This window comes from Lichenostomus cassidix, chromosome W (genome assembly GCF_008360975.1).
Source record: "Lichenostomus cassidix isolate B80296 chromosome W, HeHo_3.0, whole genome shotgun sequence".
In the NCBI taxonomy this organism is placed as follows: domain Eukaryota; kingdom Metazoa; phylum Chordata; class Aves; order Passeriformes; family Meliphagidae; genus Lichenostomus; species Lichenostomus cassidix.
In genome coordinates, this window is record NC_139510.1 from 12,224,054 (window position 1) to 12,242,109 (window position 18,056).

General features: G+C 44.2%; 1 protein-coding gene and 1 long non-coding RNA gene across 2 annotated transcripts in view; one reads left to right on the forward strand and one right to left on the reverse strand.

Annotated features, from left to right (window-relative positions):
- The window catches only part of LOC146425500 (uncharacterized), an 865,580-nt gene that overhangs the window by 643,692 nt on the left and 203,832 nt on the right, over window positions 1-18,056 (reverse strand). The window lies entirely within an intron of this gene.
- On the forward strand, window positions 14,141-16,197 carry LOC146425510 (uncharacterized). The gene is made up of 3 exons (XM_085041474.1): window positions 14,141-15,266; window positions 15,318-15,919; window positions 16,177-16,197. The coding sequence occupies exons 1-3, from the start codon at window positions 14,141-14,143 to the stop codon at window positions 16,195-16,197; spliced, it is 1,749 nt and encodes a 582-aa protein (XP_084897600.1).

Below are 18,056 nucleotides of genomic sequence, written 5' to 3' on the forward strand. Positions count from 1 at the left end.
GGAAGAAAGAGGGTTGCTGCCCTCTCAAGGGGCATATATTAAACATCAAGATGCAATTCTGCAGTTGATAAAAGCAGTAAAAAAACCTGAGCAAGTGGCAATTATGCACTGTAAAGCACACCAATCAGGAAGCTCCAAAATCTGTGAGGGAAATCGGAAGGTGGACTGGACAGCCTGAGAGGTTGCTTGAGATGTGCAAATAGCAATGGCATTGATACCTATGAAGCTAAAGGTGTCTCAATTCAATTTACCTTCAGAACCAAAATATTCAACAGAAGATGAGAAACTGGGACATTTGCTGAATGCATAAAAGAATTCAGAGGGGTGGTATGTTACTGCACAAGGACAGATAGTCCTACCCCCCTTGATAATGAGAGAAATTCTGCAAATTAAACATAATGAATGTCATTGGGGTGCAGAGGCATTGGTGAAATGGCTAAAACAAAATGTAGTCTTGGTACGAATGTTAACAATGGCCAAATCAATAATGTCAAAATGTGAAATTTGCCTGAGGAACAACCCAGTGGCTAGACGGCAGGCACAGCTAGGAAAAATTCAGGTAAGTATAGAACCAGGAGATTATTGGCAGGTAGATTTTGTAGAGTTACCAAGAATTCGAGGGTACAAATACCTGCTGGTGGGGGTTGACACATTTTCAGGATGGCCAGAAGCCCTTCCCTGTCGCACCAACCAAGCCAAAGAGACAGTGAAGTGGCTGCTACACGAAATCATTCCCAGGCTTGGAGTGCCATTAGGGGTATCTTCAGATAGAGGACCACACTTTATAGCTACAGTGGTAAAGGAAGTGAGCATGCTACTGGGAATAGCTTGGGACCTCCACACACCATGGGAACCACAATCTAGTGGACAGGTAGAGAGGATGAACCAAACACTAAAGGGCAAATCAGTAAAATATGTCAGGAGGCCAAGTTACAGTGGCCACAAGCCCTACCAAGAGCACTTTTAAGGACTGGGGTAAAGCCTAGGAGTAGAATGTCAGTCCGTCCCTTTGAAATAGTATATGGGAAACCATTCAAATCTCCTGAACCAAACCCGAATATACATATTGCAGGAAAACAGGAAATATAATCATGTTCTATCTCTCGGGAAAACCTTAGCACAGCTTTGGAGCGCGCTCGTGTGGAATAGGCCGCTGGCTCACGAGAATCCAGTCCATGATATTCTCCCTGGAGATGAAGAACCTTTAAAGGAGAGGTGGTGTGGATGGAGTGGACCCCATGAGGCGCTGCTGACCACTTTCACAGCGGGCAAGGTGGCTGGAGCGGATCCTTGGATACACTACACATGAGTAAAGAAGACCCATCCGAGACTGTGGGCTACACAACCCTGGGACTGATGAAATTGCAGATAAGATGGGTTTAACTGTTTAAAATGATCTTAGTACCTGTGCCGATGCTCATTTTATGGATATTAATTGGGAGTGATATTGCTTGAGGATATGGAATGCAGGATAATCAACTAACCACTCTTCATTCTAGAATGAAGAGAGAGGTACAGGCAAAAATGCAAGTGATAAAAGTTTCCAATGAAATTTGGGCTGAGAATGCGATGATTGGGTTAGTTAAAGATTATGCCAAAATGCAAAACATCAGTAGAATAACTGCCTGTCTGCCAATACCAAAGGCAGCAGGAGACCCAGTAAACTGGGAAATTATCACATCAAAATTACCTGAAATTCTGGACAATAAAATAATTGTATGTAAACAAGTACCCGAGTCCAGGCAGAAAGTTAAAGTAACTTGGAATATAACAGGTTATGGTTGGATGCAGTACTTGACCAAAAGGACTATCTTTTAAGTAATGAGAAAGTGGGACAAAATCTAGAGTGGTGGGTTGAAGATCAAACCTTGCCAAATGGCAATGCTTCTTGCCACACTATCAAAAGGTCACAGAAAATGTCACAAAGACCACCCTGATATGGAAATGTGAAGCAAAGGATAGAAAGGATCGGATGTAACCCTGGGACAGTGCATGGTCCCTGAGTATACTTCAAAATTTAAATATATGGCAAACACTCCTTGGTGCCTAAAATGGACAGGCCCTGAAGATGGCACTGATCCAGCAGTAATAAACACTGCCACCAGCAGCAGAGTGCAGGCAGATGAGGTAAGTTGGTGGGCATGTAATAAAACCTATGATTGCATGTCTGATGTAGAGATGAAACAAGTACCATCACTGGCGGCTGCTATGCGAATTGATTGTGCCTGTAAAAGAATCAAACATAAACAGGGTAATGTAAATTATAGAATAAAAATAGGATGTAGTAGAAGCACAATCAAGAGCCCAGGACAATTTGTTTGGGGAACGAGTGATGGTATCTGGACAACCCACCTGCCTGTAGATGGAAAAGTAAAAGAATTTACTCTGGGCCTCCCTACTTTATGTCCAATCTGGAAAAGTCCCCATTCAATGGGAAAACGTGAACTTTTGCAAATAAGAAAGAGGCGAGAGGTTTCAGATAATGAAAATCAGGATGAAACTTGGCAAGAGCCCTCTGGTGGAGTAGAATCTGGGTGGACTCTAGAATCTCTGTTTGGCCCTATAGCAAACTACCGAAACAGAGAAATGATGTACAGACTTACAGGTCAGGTAGAGAGGTTAGCAAGAATTACTCGGGAAGGATTCAAAGAACTAAACATGCAATTACAAACTGCTACCAAAATGACTTTACAAAATCAATTGGCTTTAGATATGCTACTCCTGAAAGAACATGGAGTGTGTGGGTTTCTAAGGGGACAAGTTGATCATTGTTGCATCCATATCCCAAATGTAACTGCAGATGTAGAACATGACAAATAGAGTACGGAGCACAGGATGAACAAAAGGATTTGACTACAAGTTGGTTAGATAAAATCTTCAAGGGGTTGGGTTGGAATGTGAGTTCATGGATTAAATCTATTATTGAAAATTTAATAATCTAATTAGTTATGTTTTTAGTACTTTGGGTAATCTACAGCATACTGAAAAGAGAGATACAGAGAAAGACATCCTGGAACCGAAGAATAATGGGGGCACTGACACGGAACAAGGATCCACGTCCATCACCTGCGGATTCTCCGGTCCACAACAACATCCATAACAACGCTCATAACAACCCTGGATTCGAAGACGAGCATCCAGTATAAAGGACTATATCAAGTGAAAGCATTCACACCTATAAAGTGAAAATGCTTTCAAAGGGGGGAATGTTAACATTGGGTTAAAATGTTAGTTAGAAATAGGCTTTAGGAACAGGATAGGTAGGCACTGCGTGTTCGGGGCTCAGCGACATGATCACGAAGATTGCTTAGAGAATGGGAATTGTTTTAGTGAAATCATGTGGATTAGCACCTGTGAAATAAATCAGAAATACTATGGGAGATAAGGGGGCTTAAAGTCATGCTTGGGGGGAAACAATGGAACAATAATAAGTTGATGATTAACATATGATTACATCACTGTTCTGTAAGGAAAGGTATAAAATTGTACTTGTTTCAAACCTATGGCGAAGCCAGATTTGGGTAGATGTTACACCCTGGCTTCCCGAGCTCGAATAAAGGCACCTGCATATAATCATTCCGTGATTATGTATTTTCCACGCTAACAGCCGTTGGCCTCCAGCCAGTGGGACATATGCCAGGAAAAAAAAAGTGGATTTTTGTGATCACTGACTCCATAAAGCAGTCTACCATGCTGTTACAAAGTTATAGGAGCTTGTCTATAAACTGGTACTGATTCAATACACTTATGGACTCAAAAATAATTATTGTAAGTCCTAGTATTTCAGCTTTGACTCTAATTAAAAACTATAACTCTCAATTATTACACCTAAAATTATTTTTAAAAATCTTATGAACTTCCATTATAGTTTCCTTCTCATTATCTTCTACTGATTATATGTGTCATAAGAATACACTGTAACAAAATAAAAGGAAACATATTTTTGCTAAAAGCTAATTAATGTCTTTAATGAAGAAATTTTCATAATTTTAGATGTGATACTTCAATTTTTTTAAAACATACGATACTAGGGAAAAAATAAAGTTGTACATCCTTTGATAAAATTGATTTTTTTAGATTAAGGCCTGTCCCATTAAACTCAAGTAAAATGCTGTCACTCATTTCAGTAGAGCTGAAAATTTGCCCTTATAGCCTGAATTTTCTTACACTCATAGAGGTATGAGTGCGAGTTTACTCCTCACATTTGGTTCAGTTTTGTGCTGGTTTGAAAGTAAACCAGCAGAAGAAATGAACCCCACACCATTACCTTGAGAGAGATTTCAGGTCAGAGTTACAATTTAATAGAAAGATTACAATAAATGCAATGATACACAGAAAACTGGCTTAAACCCACGAAGTCAGAGTACAACCTGGCACCTTGTTGGTCAGGGTGGTAGTCACAGTCATATCAAGTGGTGGTTGCAGTCCTGTTGAAGTGCTGGTTGTAGTCCAAAGCAGTGGTTCTTTATGAAGTTACATTTCAAGGACTTTCAATATCAACTAACTCATTGGCTGCCTCCTGTTGCAGTGCATGCCTGCAAGTTCTAGTGCTCAAGAGACCAGCTGCAGGGGACTGTGACAGCCTGGACTGTTTAGGTCATGGAGACCTGTGGAAACCAACCATGAGCCCCTGTGGTTGAAGAAATTATTTCTAGAGACTTCTCCTTTGTTCCCTCTTGAGTTGTGTATTATTGATTCATTTGAATTGTGTCCCTGTCCCTCTTCCCTCTGACTGTCCCGGTTGGTCTGCGCACCAAACCACTCCCCTTTTCCTTCCCCATATAACCCTTTGTTACTGGCTGTTCGGGGCCCGCAGCCTCTGGACTTCCAGCCCTCAGCCCATTCCCTTCTCGCCGTCCCTGGACCCTCACCCGAAGACCCTCAAATAAATCCCTGGAAGCCTGCAGACTGCGTGTCGTACATTCTTCTGTCCCACCTCGGTTCCTGCTCGCCTCTGTCCCCCAGGGACTCTGCAGACTGGTCAGTGAGGCTCTCTACCAGGGCATACCCGGCCCGGCAGGTGCGGGCGGCGTGGCAGCTTGCCCTTTCTGTGTGGCTTCGGGGCGTGCCGCCTGAACTTGAAAGCGAGAAGCCACATTTGGTGCCAGAGACCCGGGAGAATTCCATGGGACCAGCTGTCTACACCGTCAAGGAACCTTCCGAGGCTTTTCCTCCGCCTTTTCGCCGTTTGCCGCTTTTCGCCGCTTCTCGCATGCCACTGGATTCCTGCCGCGCTGAAGCCTCAAGCCGCTGACGCGTGCTCACCTGCGGCGGTGGCGGACCACTCCGGGCGGCGGAGCCCCCGGGGTTGCCCGGCGCCGCGTGCGGGGTGGGTCCCCTGTGCCCGCCGCCGGCGGTTCGCCCCGTCCCGCCGGGCTGGGACGGCCGCTGCTGCTGTGGACGCCTAGCCAGGGGGAGCTGCGCAACGGCGCGGCGGGGGCAGCAGAGCCGAGCGCCCACACCCCCCACAGCCGCCGGGCCGCTCCGCAGTCGCGGCCGCCGCCGCCGCCCGACCTGCTCCGCGCCCTCAGGCGGGGCGGGGCCGGAGCCAGCCCCGAGCCTCTGCCGTCACCCGGAGAAGACAGGGGCAGCCAAACACAGCCAGCCTCGCCGGCGAGAAGCCGCCCGGCGCTGCCCGCCGACCCGGCGCAGCCCGCGCATCCCGAGCTCGCGCCGCCGCGGGACCGGGGTGGCGCCGCGCCCGGGCCGGGCCCCGCCGGACCAGTGCCGCAGCCGGCAGTGCTCTGCTCGTGCATGCCGCGGTTTTTATATCTGCCGCCTTCCGGAAGAAGCCTCTGGAAGCCATCAGCCAAAACGCCGACCACGCCGGACTGGTAACACCACTGCCCCTTCAGTGAAGCCCACACCAGGGAGTGTGGAGCTCCTGGGGAACCCCGAAGTAACTGACCCTGAAGGCAGTCCCGGTAGTCGAGCGGGAATACCTGCCGCCACCCATGTTTCCTTTGTCCCGGATGGGTGTCGGCGATCGCGAGTTCGAGCCTATGGGTGGGTACTTTTGTTGTAGGGCAGGAGTGGTCTGAGATCCCCCTGCCGGGCCTTCAAAAGTCCCCGTAGGTTGTCCCCAGGGACCATGAGGGGTGACGGGACTTGCCGAGCTTAGGGTGGGTTGTACAGGAGAGCAATAGGCAGACAGGGTCCACTTTTGCTGGTCTCCCAAGGCACCCCCTAGGTAGCCCTCAGTTGCCGGGAGGGGTAGGACCTCTCCGCTAGGGGTAGCGAGGACTCGCCAGTTTTGGGACCCCTTCTTTTCTGTTATATTTCCCTTTCGTGGAGTGACAGGTGTGGGTTGTGGAATTCTGTAGGATTTGGCTCAGATTTTTGGAGCTTGTGAGTACTTTTGTGGTGGGGCGGGGATCGGAGCCCCCTGTAGGTCACCCAAAAGTATGGCGAGTCTTGTGTTACGGCGTGCGGTAACCTCTCCAAATCCTACGTTCCCCAAAGAATGTACTTGCAAGTTTGCCCCCTTTTTAAGTTAGAAAATTTTACTTTTAAGATTTTAAGGGGAAAGATGGGTTAATCGCTTTATCTGGTGGTTAGAAGGAAGATTAGGCCTGATAGCGATCAGTGCCATCAAGTAGCTATGATTCGAACTGAAAGTGTCCCCTTATAATCCCCCTCCCTGACTCATTTCTTCAGTTTTTCCCTAGTAGATTCAGTTTACCCCCATTTGTCACTTCCCTGCTCCCCACTCTCCTTTTCCCTCTGCCCTTAATGAGAGCAGCCAGCAAACAGTATCCTGTTCATTAATGCCTGGTTACTTCCGTCTCCAGGACTCTTTGCCAGCTTCTCCGTCCTCTTGCCCAAGCGTGAGTGGCCACAGTGCTTGGGCTCCTAACCTAAGTTTTCTGTCCTTACCCCTTTTTCCAACCCCTTCTCTCTTATTAGAGGTATAAGAATCCCCAGGATGGCAGTGGGGGACAGTTTTAACATCTTAAAATGGCGTGCCTGGGTCACTAGGGCAGCTTCTCTTTTTCACAATCCCTTGCCTTTCCCGCCTCCCGCTCTCCTTTCCCACCTTTGAGGCCCCTCTCCCACTGTTATGCCTTCCCTTTCCTGCCGCCTCCAGTCTCTCAAACATCTAAGCACTGCCACCCGCCATTCAAACTAATCGTGTCTCAAGTAGTGTCTCCCCAGGAAAGCAGCAATCTCTCAAACTGCGCGGCACCGAAAAGCACCTACCTCGAGAAAGTCTGCCGACGGACAGAGACAAACTTGCTGAAAAATAAGACTCAAAAACTTGTGTTCTTTAAGTTAAACCCTCCCCTAATCAACGCTTACCCCAGGGATTCCAATTAATAAAGTCAATTGTGTTTGTGTTATTTCGTTTATTTAAGGTTATCGAACTTTTACTCTAAAATCACGTAAATTGCTTGGAGCACATACTGTGCAGTTTCTTTTATAATTGGCGTTTACATTTAACAACTAAGATTTCAGAGTAAAATGTTCAACTTACCCGCTGATCATCATGAGTTCATTTGTCCTTTTCTTTAATAAATAAAACAGGGGGAATTGTTGCAGTGCATGCCTGCAAGTTCTAGTGCTCAAGAGACCAGCTGCAGGGGACTGTGACAGCCTGGACTGTTTAGGTCATGGAGACCTGTGGAAACCAACCATGAGCCCCTGTGGTTGAAGAAATTATTTCTAGAGACTTCTCCTTTGTTCCCTCTTGAGTTGTGTATTATTGATTCATTTGAATTGTGTCCCTGTCCCTCTTCCCTCTGACTGTCCCGGTTGGTCTGCGCACCAAACCACTCCCCTTTTCCTTCCCCATATAACCCTTTGTTACTGGCTGTTCGGGGCCCGCAGCCTCTGGACTTCCAGCCCTCAGCCTGTCCCCATCTCTCCGTCCCTTCTCGCCGTCCCTGGACCCTCACCCGAAGACCCTCAAATAAATTCCTGGAAGCCTGCAGACTGCGTGTCGTACATTCTTCTGTCCCACCTTGGTTCCTGCTCGCCTCTGTCCCCCAGGGACTCTGCAGACCGGTCAGTGAGCCTCTCTACCAGGGCACACCCGGCCCGGCAGGTGCGGGCGGCGTGGCAGCTTGCCCTTTCTGTGTGGCTTCAGGGCGTACCGCCTGAACTCGAAAGCGAGAAGCCACAGCCTCCCTTCTTGTTTTGAGTCTCTCTTCTGCTAAGTTTATTGGACAGTCCCTAGTTCTTGTACTGAAAGACACAATGAGTTCCTTATTCAAGTCCTCCATACAATCTGCAACTTTGTAGACCACTATAATATTCTCCCCCAAATTTGACTTTTTCAAAATGTTTCCTTCAAGAAAGTCCTCAACTTAGTCATTCCTTGTGAAAAAAGTCCTTTATTCTTTGATCATCCTTGCTTCTCTTTTCCAAATCTTTTTCAATTCTAAAACCTTTTCAGATAAGATGGTAAAAATCACACAAACTATTCAAGATATAGGCATATCGTGCCTATTTACTCATTGGCATAAGGTTCTTTATTCTTTTCCCAATAATTGTTAATACTAATTTTTTTAGATTAAAAAAATATTTTACATGTAGCCCAAATCCATTCAGTAAAATCATAATGTTATCTTGAATTTTTGTAGTAGCTTTATGCTAGTGTGTCAGAGACTGGATTAGATTGATGTCTTGAGACATTTTGGGATGCTTGGAATGCCTGAGTGTGAGTGTGGTGGGAGGGGCAGATCAGGTCTTATGAAGGCAAAGCAGTGAAATGCTCCACCCCCATCCTAGGGCCTGTATCCCAGGCTGGCAGAGCTGTCAATCAATCACACACCGGAGGTGGTGCTAACCCAGCTCCTGAGTGGCCGAGTGAGCAGAAGTCCCACCTGGTGGCAGAGGGCCCATGAGAGGCCCTGGGGCTTAAAAGCCCCCATGAGGGACCCACATGTATCTTGACCCTATCAGCTTTCCTGGAGCTTCTAACTCACCCATGGTGGAACCCCAGGAGTTGGTAACTACATGTATCTTTTTCTATACCTTTTCTGTCTTTTTGTCTTTCTTCTCCTTCTAATCCTCTTTTCATGGAACATTTTGGGTAACATCATCATAAGGGTTTAAAGGCTTCTAGGTTAAATGGGCTAAGTTAATGAAGTTACTGCCAAGTTAATGCTAAGTTATAAGTGTTTTGCATTTGTCAGAGACTGAAATAGTTCATGCCTCAAACATTGATATAAAATTTTGCTCATTATAACAAAACGTGTATAAAGAAGCTACAATCAAAGAAGCCTCCCTGAAGATACCTGACTGGGACTTTGGACTGAGTCAAACTGCTGAGATTAGATAAAGGGAAACCCTATTGTTCGATCATCTCAGGCTGAGGGAAAGGAATGCATCCACAAAAGGCCAAAGCCACCAGCTGCACTAAGGATACTAAGTGTATATTAACCCATGGCATCCTGTGCTTTTCGGGGGGACCACCACCACCAAGAAGACCGGCTGGAGAGGATCAATGCAACATCGTTGGGATCCACGGATGGTGATATTTTCTCTTTCCCTCTTTCTGTCCCCCCCACCTCTTTTCCTGCTTCTCTTTTTCTCTCTTTTCTTCCCTCTCTCTCATATTTTCTATCAAATAAAACCCATACTATTGACTGGCATATGGTCTCGTTTGTACCTTAATTCAGGCAGAGGTATTTCCAAAGAACCTTAATAATTGGATCATAACAGCATTGAATTTGGTATTTGTTGGAAAACGCAGTTTTCCAGCAAAACTCATGCTAACTGAGCAAGCCTGAGCAAGGCTTCAGCATGGTCAGGCCTCAGTAAAATTCCAACAAGCTGCAGTGGTTTGTTTGCCTGAGAATGTTCTGTGGGAAGAATGCCATGAGAAAGATTAGGAGTCAGAAGTGTTATGAGAAAAGAATAAGGGAGTTAACAGAAGGATCCCTGAATGTGTGAGAAGCAGACTGCAGGTGTGTGTATCTATAATTAGAAATATCTGTAACAGTATATAAGTCTCTCGTTTGGTGAAATAAAATGGAGCTTACTTTATATCTCATATTGAGAGTGCCGTGAGTTCCCTCTCGTCGTTTCTCTTTAAATGGTGACTCCGACGTGATACGGAGCTAGCAGGATTTAGAACCGATGACCACGGACACTGGCAACAGGATTTTACGACCCTGCCCAGAGAGCGACGAGACCGGAGAGGCACCGGAGCAGCGCCGGGGGGCTATGAAAGCCTGGGCTGAAAAAGACCCGCTTCCGGATGGGCTAATACTCGGAAAGGCTGCACAAACTCTGGCAACTGCGAGCTTCAATACAATGCTTAGACGGTGTTGACCAGGACCCTGAAAACCAGCTGGACCAAAATGGAATCAGAGGTAGCCCAAATTTTATTGTTATGCTTTTTAGAAAAGCACAGACTCAGTAAAACTGCCCTATCACACTTAATGGGCCTGATAGTGGTGGGACAAGCTTATGGATTTTTTACAAATCCTATTACAGTATTCAGTGTAGGAGAGTGGTTGAATTACGGAGCTGTTTTCCTTTTAGACTGTGATAAAATAGCAAGAAAGCTTGGCAAACCATGGAGTAAAGTTGTAGCCTGCTTACAAATACATGCCACAAAGCAAAACCTTGCCTGGCTCACGGCACAGGACATAACAGCTGCATGGAGCAGAGAGAAACCTATGAGTTACTGTGCTGTTTTTGCTATGCGGGGAACTTCGGCAGCCGCGCAGCCAGGGAAGCCCCCCCCGCCAGGGAGGGGGGGGGAGAGAGGGCGCACGGTGCCGCTGCCGGCAGCCGAGAATACAAAGTTACTCGATTGGATGAAAAATCTGTTCCTGTCTCAATGTATCACAGAGTATGGCAATGTTACAACGAAAAACATCTTAGCTGCTTTGTTTGAGAGAGTCACTGTTGGACTTTTGCCAGAACAATTGAATGCTTTGTTAGAACGAGCTCTGATATCGCGGGTAAAGAAACAGAGTAACCAAAAATCATCCCGATGTTACCGATGCGGGAGTAAGAGACACATGCGGAAGAATTGTAATGAAAAAGTTTGGTGTTCCCACTGTAACAAAGATACTCACAGCACAGAAGCTTGTAAAAACAAAAGGAACAAACAGAAAGTGACCAGTGACCCAGGAGCAGCGGCGGCCCCTACCCTGCGGCACGCCACACAGACAGACCTGTGGCGGAAGTTGCTACAACCGTGGCTTCCGGCCGAATGACAACCAGAGCGGAAGTCCCAGAGGGTGCCCCGGTAGGCGGAGCCACGAGCCATCCACGCCTCCTTCACTGCCCCAACTGTGACGTCTGTGGTGAAACTCTAAACTCTACTCCTCCCCAAGGATGAAGAAATGATTGACAGCTTCAGCAACGAACCAGAACTAACCAACAGCGTTGCCAGCAGAAACAGCAGTCTGATACCCGAATTGGAGCTGCAGATTCTCTCCAAAACCTCTAATTATTCGCTTTGCAGAGTGAAACATCCATTGCTACGTATTGACCAACAGACCAAAACCTATTTCCAGCAATTTACTAATAAAGAAGCATTGTAACAAGATATTATCCTGATAAAAAAAATAATAACACCTTGAATACTAAAAGCCTTGAACGAAAATTGAATTTTACTAAAGCATTTGTGTGTATGTGTGAATATTGTAGGCCTACTGAGAGTGTGTTGAATGCTTTAATGTGTAAATGAAGCCTGATTGATGAGAGTGTGATTTTGATTTCTTGAGAGTTTTAATGTGTGAATGAGGATCTGTGAATGAAGTTATACTGAATAGTTTAAATTACTTGTTAAGTATCTTTAGTTAAGCATAGATTCTGTTAAAGTTAAGTAATAGTGAATTTAAATTCTATTAAGTTGTAAATTCTGTTAAAGTTAAAATTCTAAGTAATATTAAGTGATGTTAATTTTAAATTCTGTTAAGTTTTAAATCTTGTTAGAGTTAAGTTGTTAAGGTAATATCAATTTTAAATTCCATTATAGTTAAGTCCTAATTGTTAGTTTAAAATAAGATTTATTAAGATTAAGTTTTATTCATTTTCAGTGATATTAATTTTAAGTTTTAAATTTGTTAGTTTATATTATTATTCACAAAAGCTTTGCAGTTTTATCTTTCTTAGTTAAAATCAAGTAATAATATCTACTGTTTTCAAATATTTCATCTCACCTTATATAGCTATCTACAAAAATAGTAACATGTTAAGATACTCTCCTTATTGATATTAATCAAAGTTTATTTATAAGATGTTCCAAGAAAACCCTTCCACTTAGCACCTAAGCTCTGGCCAAGCTTTGGTTCTAACTGGCTGGGAAACATGCCATGAGTCCCAAGTATTCTGCATCAAAATGTGATCAATTAATTTTCATTTTACAAATTGAGTTTATAAAAGCTAAACCTTCTTCCAAGTAAACTTAGAGTCCTTACCTGGGAAAGGTTCTCTAAGCTTTACCTGTGAAGTGAATGTTTTCAGCAATGACAATTTCTAGACCATGGCAACATATCTAACTAGTGAAATTTCCTTAGGTAAACTTATAACAATTCTAATAATAAGAATTACTTATAGCAAAGCAAATTAATCTGATAACAGACAACGTCTGTTCTCACAAGCGAAACAGGGGAACTGTTGGAAAACGCAGTTTTCCAGCAAAACTCATGCTAACTGAGCAAGCCTGAGCAAGGCTTCAGCATGGTCAGGCCTCAGTAAAATTCCAACAAGCTACAGTGGTTTGTTTGCCTGAGAATGTTCTGTGGGAAGAATGCCATGAGAAAGATTAGGAGTCAGAAGTGTTATGAGAAAAGAATAAGGGAGTTAACAGGAAGATCCCTGAATGTGTGAGAAGCAGACTGCAGGTGTGTGTATCTATAATTAGAAATATCTGTAACAGTATATAAGTCTCTCGTTTGGTGAAGTAAAATGGAGCTTACTTTATATCTCATATTGAGAGTGCCGTGAGTTCCCTCTCGTCGTTTCTCGTTAGGTATTTGTAAGGGTCGATCCAAGAATTGAGTTCTGTCTCAACATTTCTCATCAGAAATTACAGGTGCAGGACTTATGCAGAGAATGCTGTGTACTTACCTAAGGCTGGTGCGGAGCGAATGCTTCGTGCCTGCCTAAGGTGGTACAGAACGAAGACTTTGCACCTGCCTGAGCTGATACAGAACAAAGGCCTTGTGCCTGCCAATGCGGGTATGTGACGAAGGCTTTGCACCCATTGCCCTGACACCCATTGTGAAAAACCTGCCGACCATGCCTCGGACACTCCTCCCCTGACCCTGCCAAGTGGAGATTGGCAAATCTCCACAAGAATTAAGGGGGGGCAAAGGCGGCTGGCAAGGAGGGACCAGGTGTATGGACTATCATAAAAGACAGCTTTGGAGTGGCTGAACTCCGAAGATCTTCCCCACCGAAAGATCACATCGATCTTTGCAGAGGCCAAGGAACGCCGACTGGACGGGACTCCAGGGACGCCGGACGTCTGTGGACCCGTGGTGGTAGCTCTAGCCCCTTTCCTTCCCTTTCCTCCCCATCTTTTCCCAATTTTCTCTCTTTCTCTCTCTATCGCAGGCCGCTTTACAGGCCAAATTAATAAAGTTCCCCCTTGGATTGAAATTTAATTCCCTTGACTTGTTGCATTTTGTGTTTTCTTTTCCTTTTTGCACTCTGAGATCGTAGCTGGTATGAACCATCACGCGTCTGCTTACGAGTGGACCGTGACATAAATTGGCGTCACGGACAGGATCCTGATAGATGCTGAGGGACAAAACCCCTCAAAACTCATTTTTGAGGACTCTATTGGGATTCCGGCTATCAGGACTCAGAGTGCAAAAAGAAGGGGAGTTAAATTTTTGTTTTAGTGACACCTGAGAAAGGGTAAGAGTGGCCATTGGCAAGTATCTAACTTTCTCAAGTAGATTTGAGCTGTTTTTTGTTGTTTTTGAAGTTGTTTTGTTTTAGGATTAAGAATTTGTTTCTCAAGTGAATTTTGAGCTGTTGTTGTTGCATTGTTTTTGTAGTTGTTTTGTTGCAGGATAGACTTTGAGCTGTTTTTTGTTGTTATATTGTTTTGAGGTTGTCTGGTTTCTGAATCAGGATAGAGAGAAATGTTTCTCAAGTGGATTTGAGTTGTTTTTATTGTTGGTTTTGTTGTTGGTTTTATTTCTGAGTTAGGATAAGGATAAAGATGCCTGGCAAACAGGAGAAGAGAGATTCTCAGTTGGTGGATGATAAAGATGTATTATTTACATTTTTGGCTAAATATGGTGCTCGACCCTCTCCTATTGGGGAAGATTGGGCTAGAGATAATTGGAAAAATATGCAGAGTATTGTAGATCGGATTTCTCTGCTACAGAATGAGGCTGAAGTTAAATTTTTACTACCAGGAAAAAGCAGGACAATAGTCTGTTCTGTTTTGGGTGCCAGCTTGATCGCAGCCATTGAAGACCATCATAGGCAGCGTAGTAATGAAGGAAAAATCATAGAATCCTTAGAAAACCTGGTGCACTGTCACCAAACAACAATTTCCAAATTGGAAAAGGAATTAGAGCGCAAGGAAGAAGAAAACCGTTCCTTAAGGGCTGCTCTTGAAGTAAATCACACTAATTCACAGAACACTAGTTCACAGAATATAGCATCATCAGGATCAACTAACCTGATGTATCCACAGAAGGAATTGGAACAGATGAAAAAAATTGATGAAAATCCCCCTTATTTAAGACCCTTATTCAAAACTGAATTTTCTTACCCTAATGATGAAGATACTGACCCCCACATAATCACCAAGGAAACGCCCTATTCTGCCACTAAACTAGCCAAGTTCAAAAGGGAATATGGGCATCTTATCAAAGAATCTGAAACAGAATATGTGTCTTTAACTGGGGGTGACCAAATACAATTGAGTGAAAAGGAGGCTGAGGGTTACTGGGGCCACGGAGTTTTCTTAACAACAGGTGATCACCGAGCCCCATGGTCTCCAACTCAGTGTGCTGCTTACTGGGCTGGAGGGTTAAACCCTCTGGACAGGGGAGACCCCTTGGCAATAATAGGCACAGCTGACCAATTACTAGAAAGTGTACACAAAGCTGCTTGCCTACAAATGATACATGAGAGAAAACTAATTCTTGGATGTGAATTACCAATGATGTTATCTGTTAACCCTGAAATTATGACTGCCTTAATAAGGGGACTGCCTGAATCACTCAAAACCACAGAGACAAGTCCCCAGAAGACCACAGCATCAATGAGTCCTGTGGAGCGGTCGCAGATTCTTATGTGCAGAGGTGATAATAGCAGAAATACAGGCAGTACCAGTACAGACTCTTACACAAATTCCTCTGACTTTTCAACACCAGCCCTGCCAGGTAACAGACCTCACCCTAGACCTAAAGTCTGGACATGGGGGGAGGTAACACAAGAATTAGTTGATTACAGTAGAAAATACTGTCTGATAAAGCCTCTAGAAGAGACATCAAGAGGTATCCAGCAAGTAGGAGTTAAAAATGCACTGCCCTGCCCCAGCAAAACTATGGATGTTGCCAAGGAACTGTCACAGCCTAAACCCCTTTCTGTCCAACTTGATTGGTGGCGTTTAGGACTTAAAAAAGGAATTCCTAGAGATTTGATGGATGGTTTACCTTTAGAAAAATTGTGCAAACTGGTAACTCAGTGGCGTGTGACAAAACCACCTTCCTCTGTGAAAGAAAGTGCACCCGTCGCAGCTTCTGCCCCCCCTTTCGTGGATGGTGCAGACAAGACATCAAAGCAAACCTTTTTCTCCAGAACAGGGAAACTAGGATCTCCATTTCCTAGTGGTGGGCAGGGAAATGGAGAATGGATCTATATTAAACAGCTCACCAAAACAGAAAAAGGAGATGTGTTAATAACAGCTATCGTGGGATTTTATTCTCGCAGCTTTAAGGATGCTGAGAAAAGGTATACTGCTTGGGAGAAAGGCTTGTTTATGGTAAGTCTGGCTTTCATTGAAGTCGATGCACAGATTGACCATTTCTGTGATGTGTTTTCTGTAACAGAAGAAGCCTCAAAGAACCTTTCTATCCAAGAAACAGAGAGCCTGGATATCAACCAAGATAAACCTGCCTCAGTCGTCCGGGTGGCCCCTCCTTTTTCCCAACACCAAACAATAAATGCCTGGTTTATTGTTCCATCATTTTAATTCCTTTTTGCCTGAAAAGGGCAAGGTCTCTATTTTTGTTTTTGCAGGAGAACCCCGTGGGACTTTAAGAATTTCTATAGAAGAAATATGAATAAAAATTGAAGACTTAAATCTGAAAATGGCCTACAAAATTTTTAGATTGCTCATGCTTTTCTGCATTACGCCTTCTTCCTATAACCAAAATAATAATGAATTGCCTTGGTCTCAAGCCTTCATAGAATATTCTAGCTCTTCCAGAAATTATCCCAAAAATAACCATCCAAATTTGGCTTTAGTTGTAATGCATGATGACAAAATTTACCATTTGTCTGATTGGGTCTGGGATAAAAATGAGTGGGTTAGAACCCTACCCGGTATCATTGATGAAAAAATTCAAGTGGAATGCAGAAAAGTGGAACCTGGTTTTCAATACCATTTATAATTGGAAACACCAGCCAACAACAAATATTATTTAAACCAGAATGGTCTCTCAAAAAGGTTGCTCCCTTTTCTCCTGGAGATGTATGTCGAAGAGACCTGACCGGTGTTTTTAGGAACTAGATTGGGGGTTCTAAATAGCATTGATTCGGAGGTGTTATTGAACAAATTGGCTACTGCAACTTTTGATCTGACAAAAAATGCAACAGCCTTTAAGAAGGCATTTTTCCCACAGAAATCTGAAAAATAATTTGGGATAGTGCTAACAATTTTGAAAAGAACCTCCAATCTTGGTGGAAGTTGGTAAATTTTACCTATAATCACGTTAATAACACTGTTACAGCTTACGCATTAACTATTCACAATGCTTCAGTATCTTTGATTTATCCTGTTTTCAAATTAGGCTTGAACCACAATGGAACTATACTCTATCCTTTCGAGCACAGAGCATGGGCCCAAAAGGTGAATGATAAATGGCAAATGATAGACCTGGAATCCTGCATTGTGTGGGAACAACTGTAAAAATAACACCATCAGAACACGAGATTTTTGTTTAGACACTGACCAAAATGTTTGCCATTTTGAAATTCGTCCTGAAATTAACCCTGAAACCGTAATCATTTACATTGGCAAGGGTTGTGCATGCTTAAGAACTGTTTGTAGTAATATCACAGTAGGAAATGTGATAGCTTATACCAGTAATCATACAAATATTTGTATTTGTAATTTTACTGAAATCATGGGATGTGACTTCTCTTACTCAGCTCCAGTCGCTTCCCACCAAATTCTGAAATCTGATATCACATTGATTCATATTGAGCAAGCTGCATGGCAAAAAGTAAATGTAAAAATCTTTCCTATCTTGTTTCCCTTCCTTCCCTTCTCTCCCCTTCCCCCATCCTTAGTGTTACCACCATGTGGTCCCGAAGACAACTCATCCAGAAGACATCTCATCACAAAGAAAGACAACTCACCCAGAAGACGACTCATCATGAAGAAGACAACTGGTCCTGAAGATAAATGTTGAGCCACCGGGTGGTGTAAGGGTCGATCCAAGAATTGAGTTCTGTCTCAACATTTCTCATCAGAAATTACAGGTGCAGGACTTATGCAGAGAATGCTGTGTACTTACCTAAGGCTGGTGCGGAGCGAATGCTTCGTGCCTGCCTAAGGTGGTACAGAACGAAGACTTTGCACCTGCCTGAGCTGATACAGAACAAAGGCCTTGTGCCTGCCAATGCGGGTATGTGACGAAGGCTTTGCACCCGTTGCCCTGACACCCATTGTGAAAAACCTGCCGACCATGCCTCGGACACTCCTCCCCTGACCCTGCCAAGTGGAGATTGGCAAATCTCCACGAGAATTAAGGGGGGGCAAAGGCGGCTGGCAAGGAGGGACCAGGTGTATGGACTATCATAAAAGACAGCTTTGGAGTGGCTGAACTCCGAAGATCTTCCCCACCGAAAGATCACATCGATCTTTGCAGAGGCCAAGGAACGCCGACTGACCG

Coding starts and splice junctions, on each gene's coding strand:
- LOC146425510 (XM_085041474.1), top strand. CDS start 14,141: ATGCCTGGCAAACAGGAGAAGAGAGATTCTCAGTTGGTGGATGATAAA. Junction 15,267..15,317: donor CAGAAATACAGGCAGTACCA/GTACAGACTCTT, acceptor CAGCCCTGCCAG/GTAACAGACCTCACCCTAGA. Junction 15,920..16,176: donor GGGAGAAAGGCTTGTTTATG/GTAAGTCTGGCT, acceptor TTGTTTTTGCAG/GAGAACCCCGTGGGACTTTA.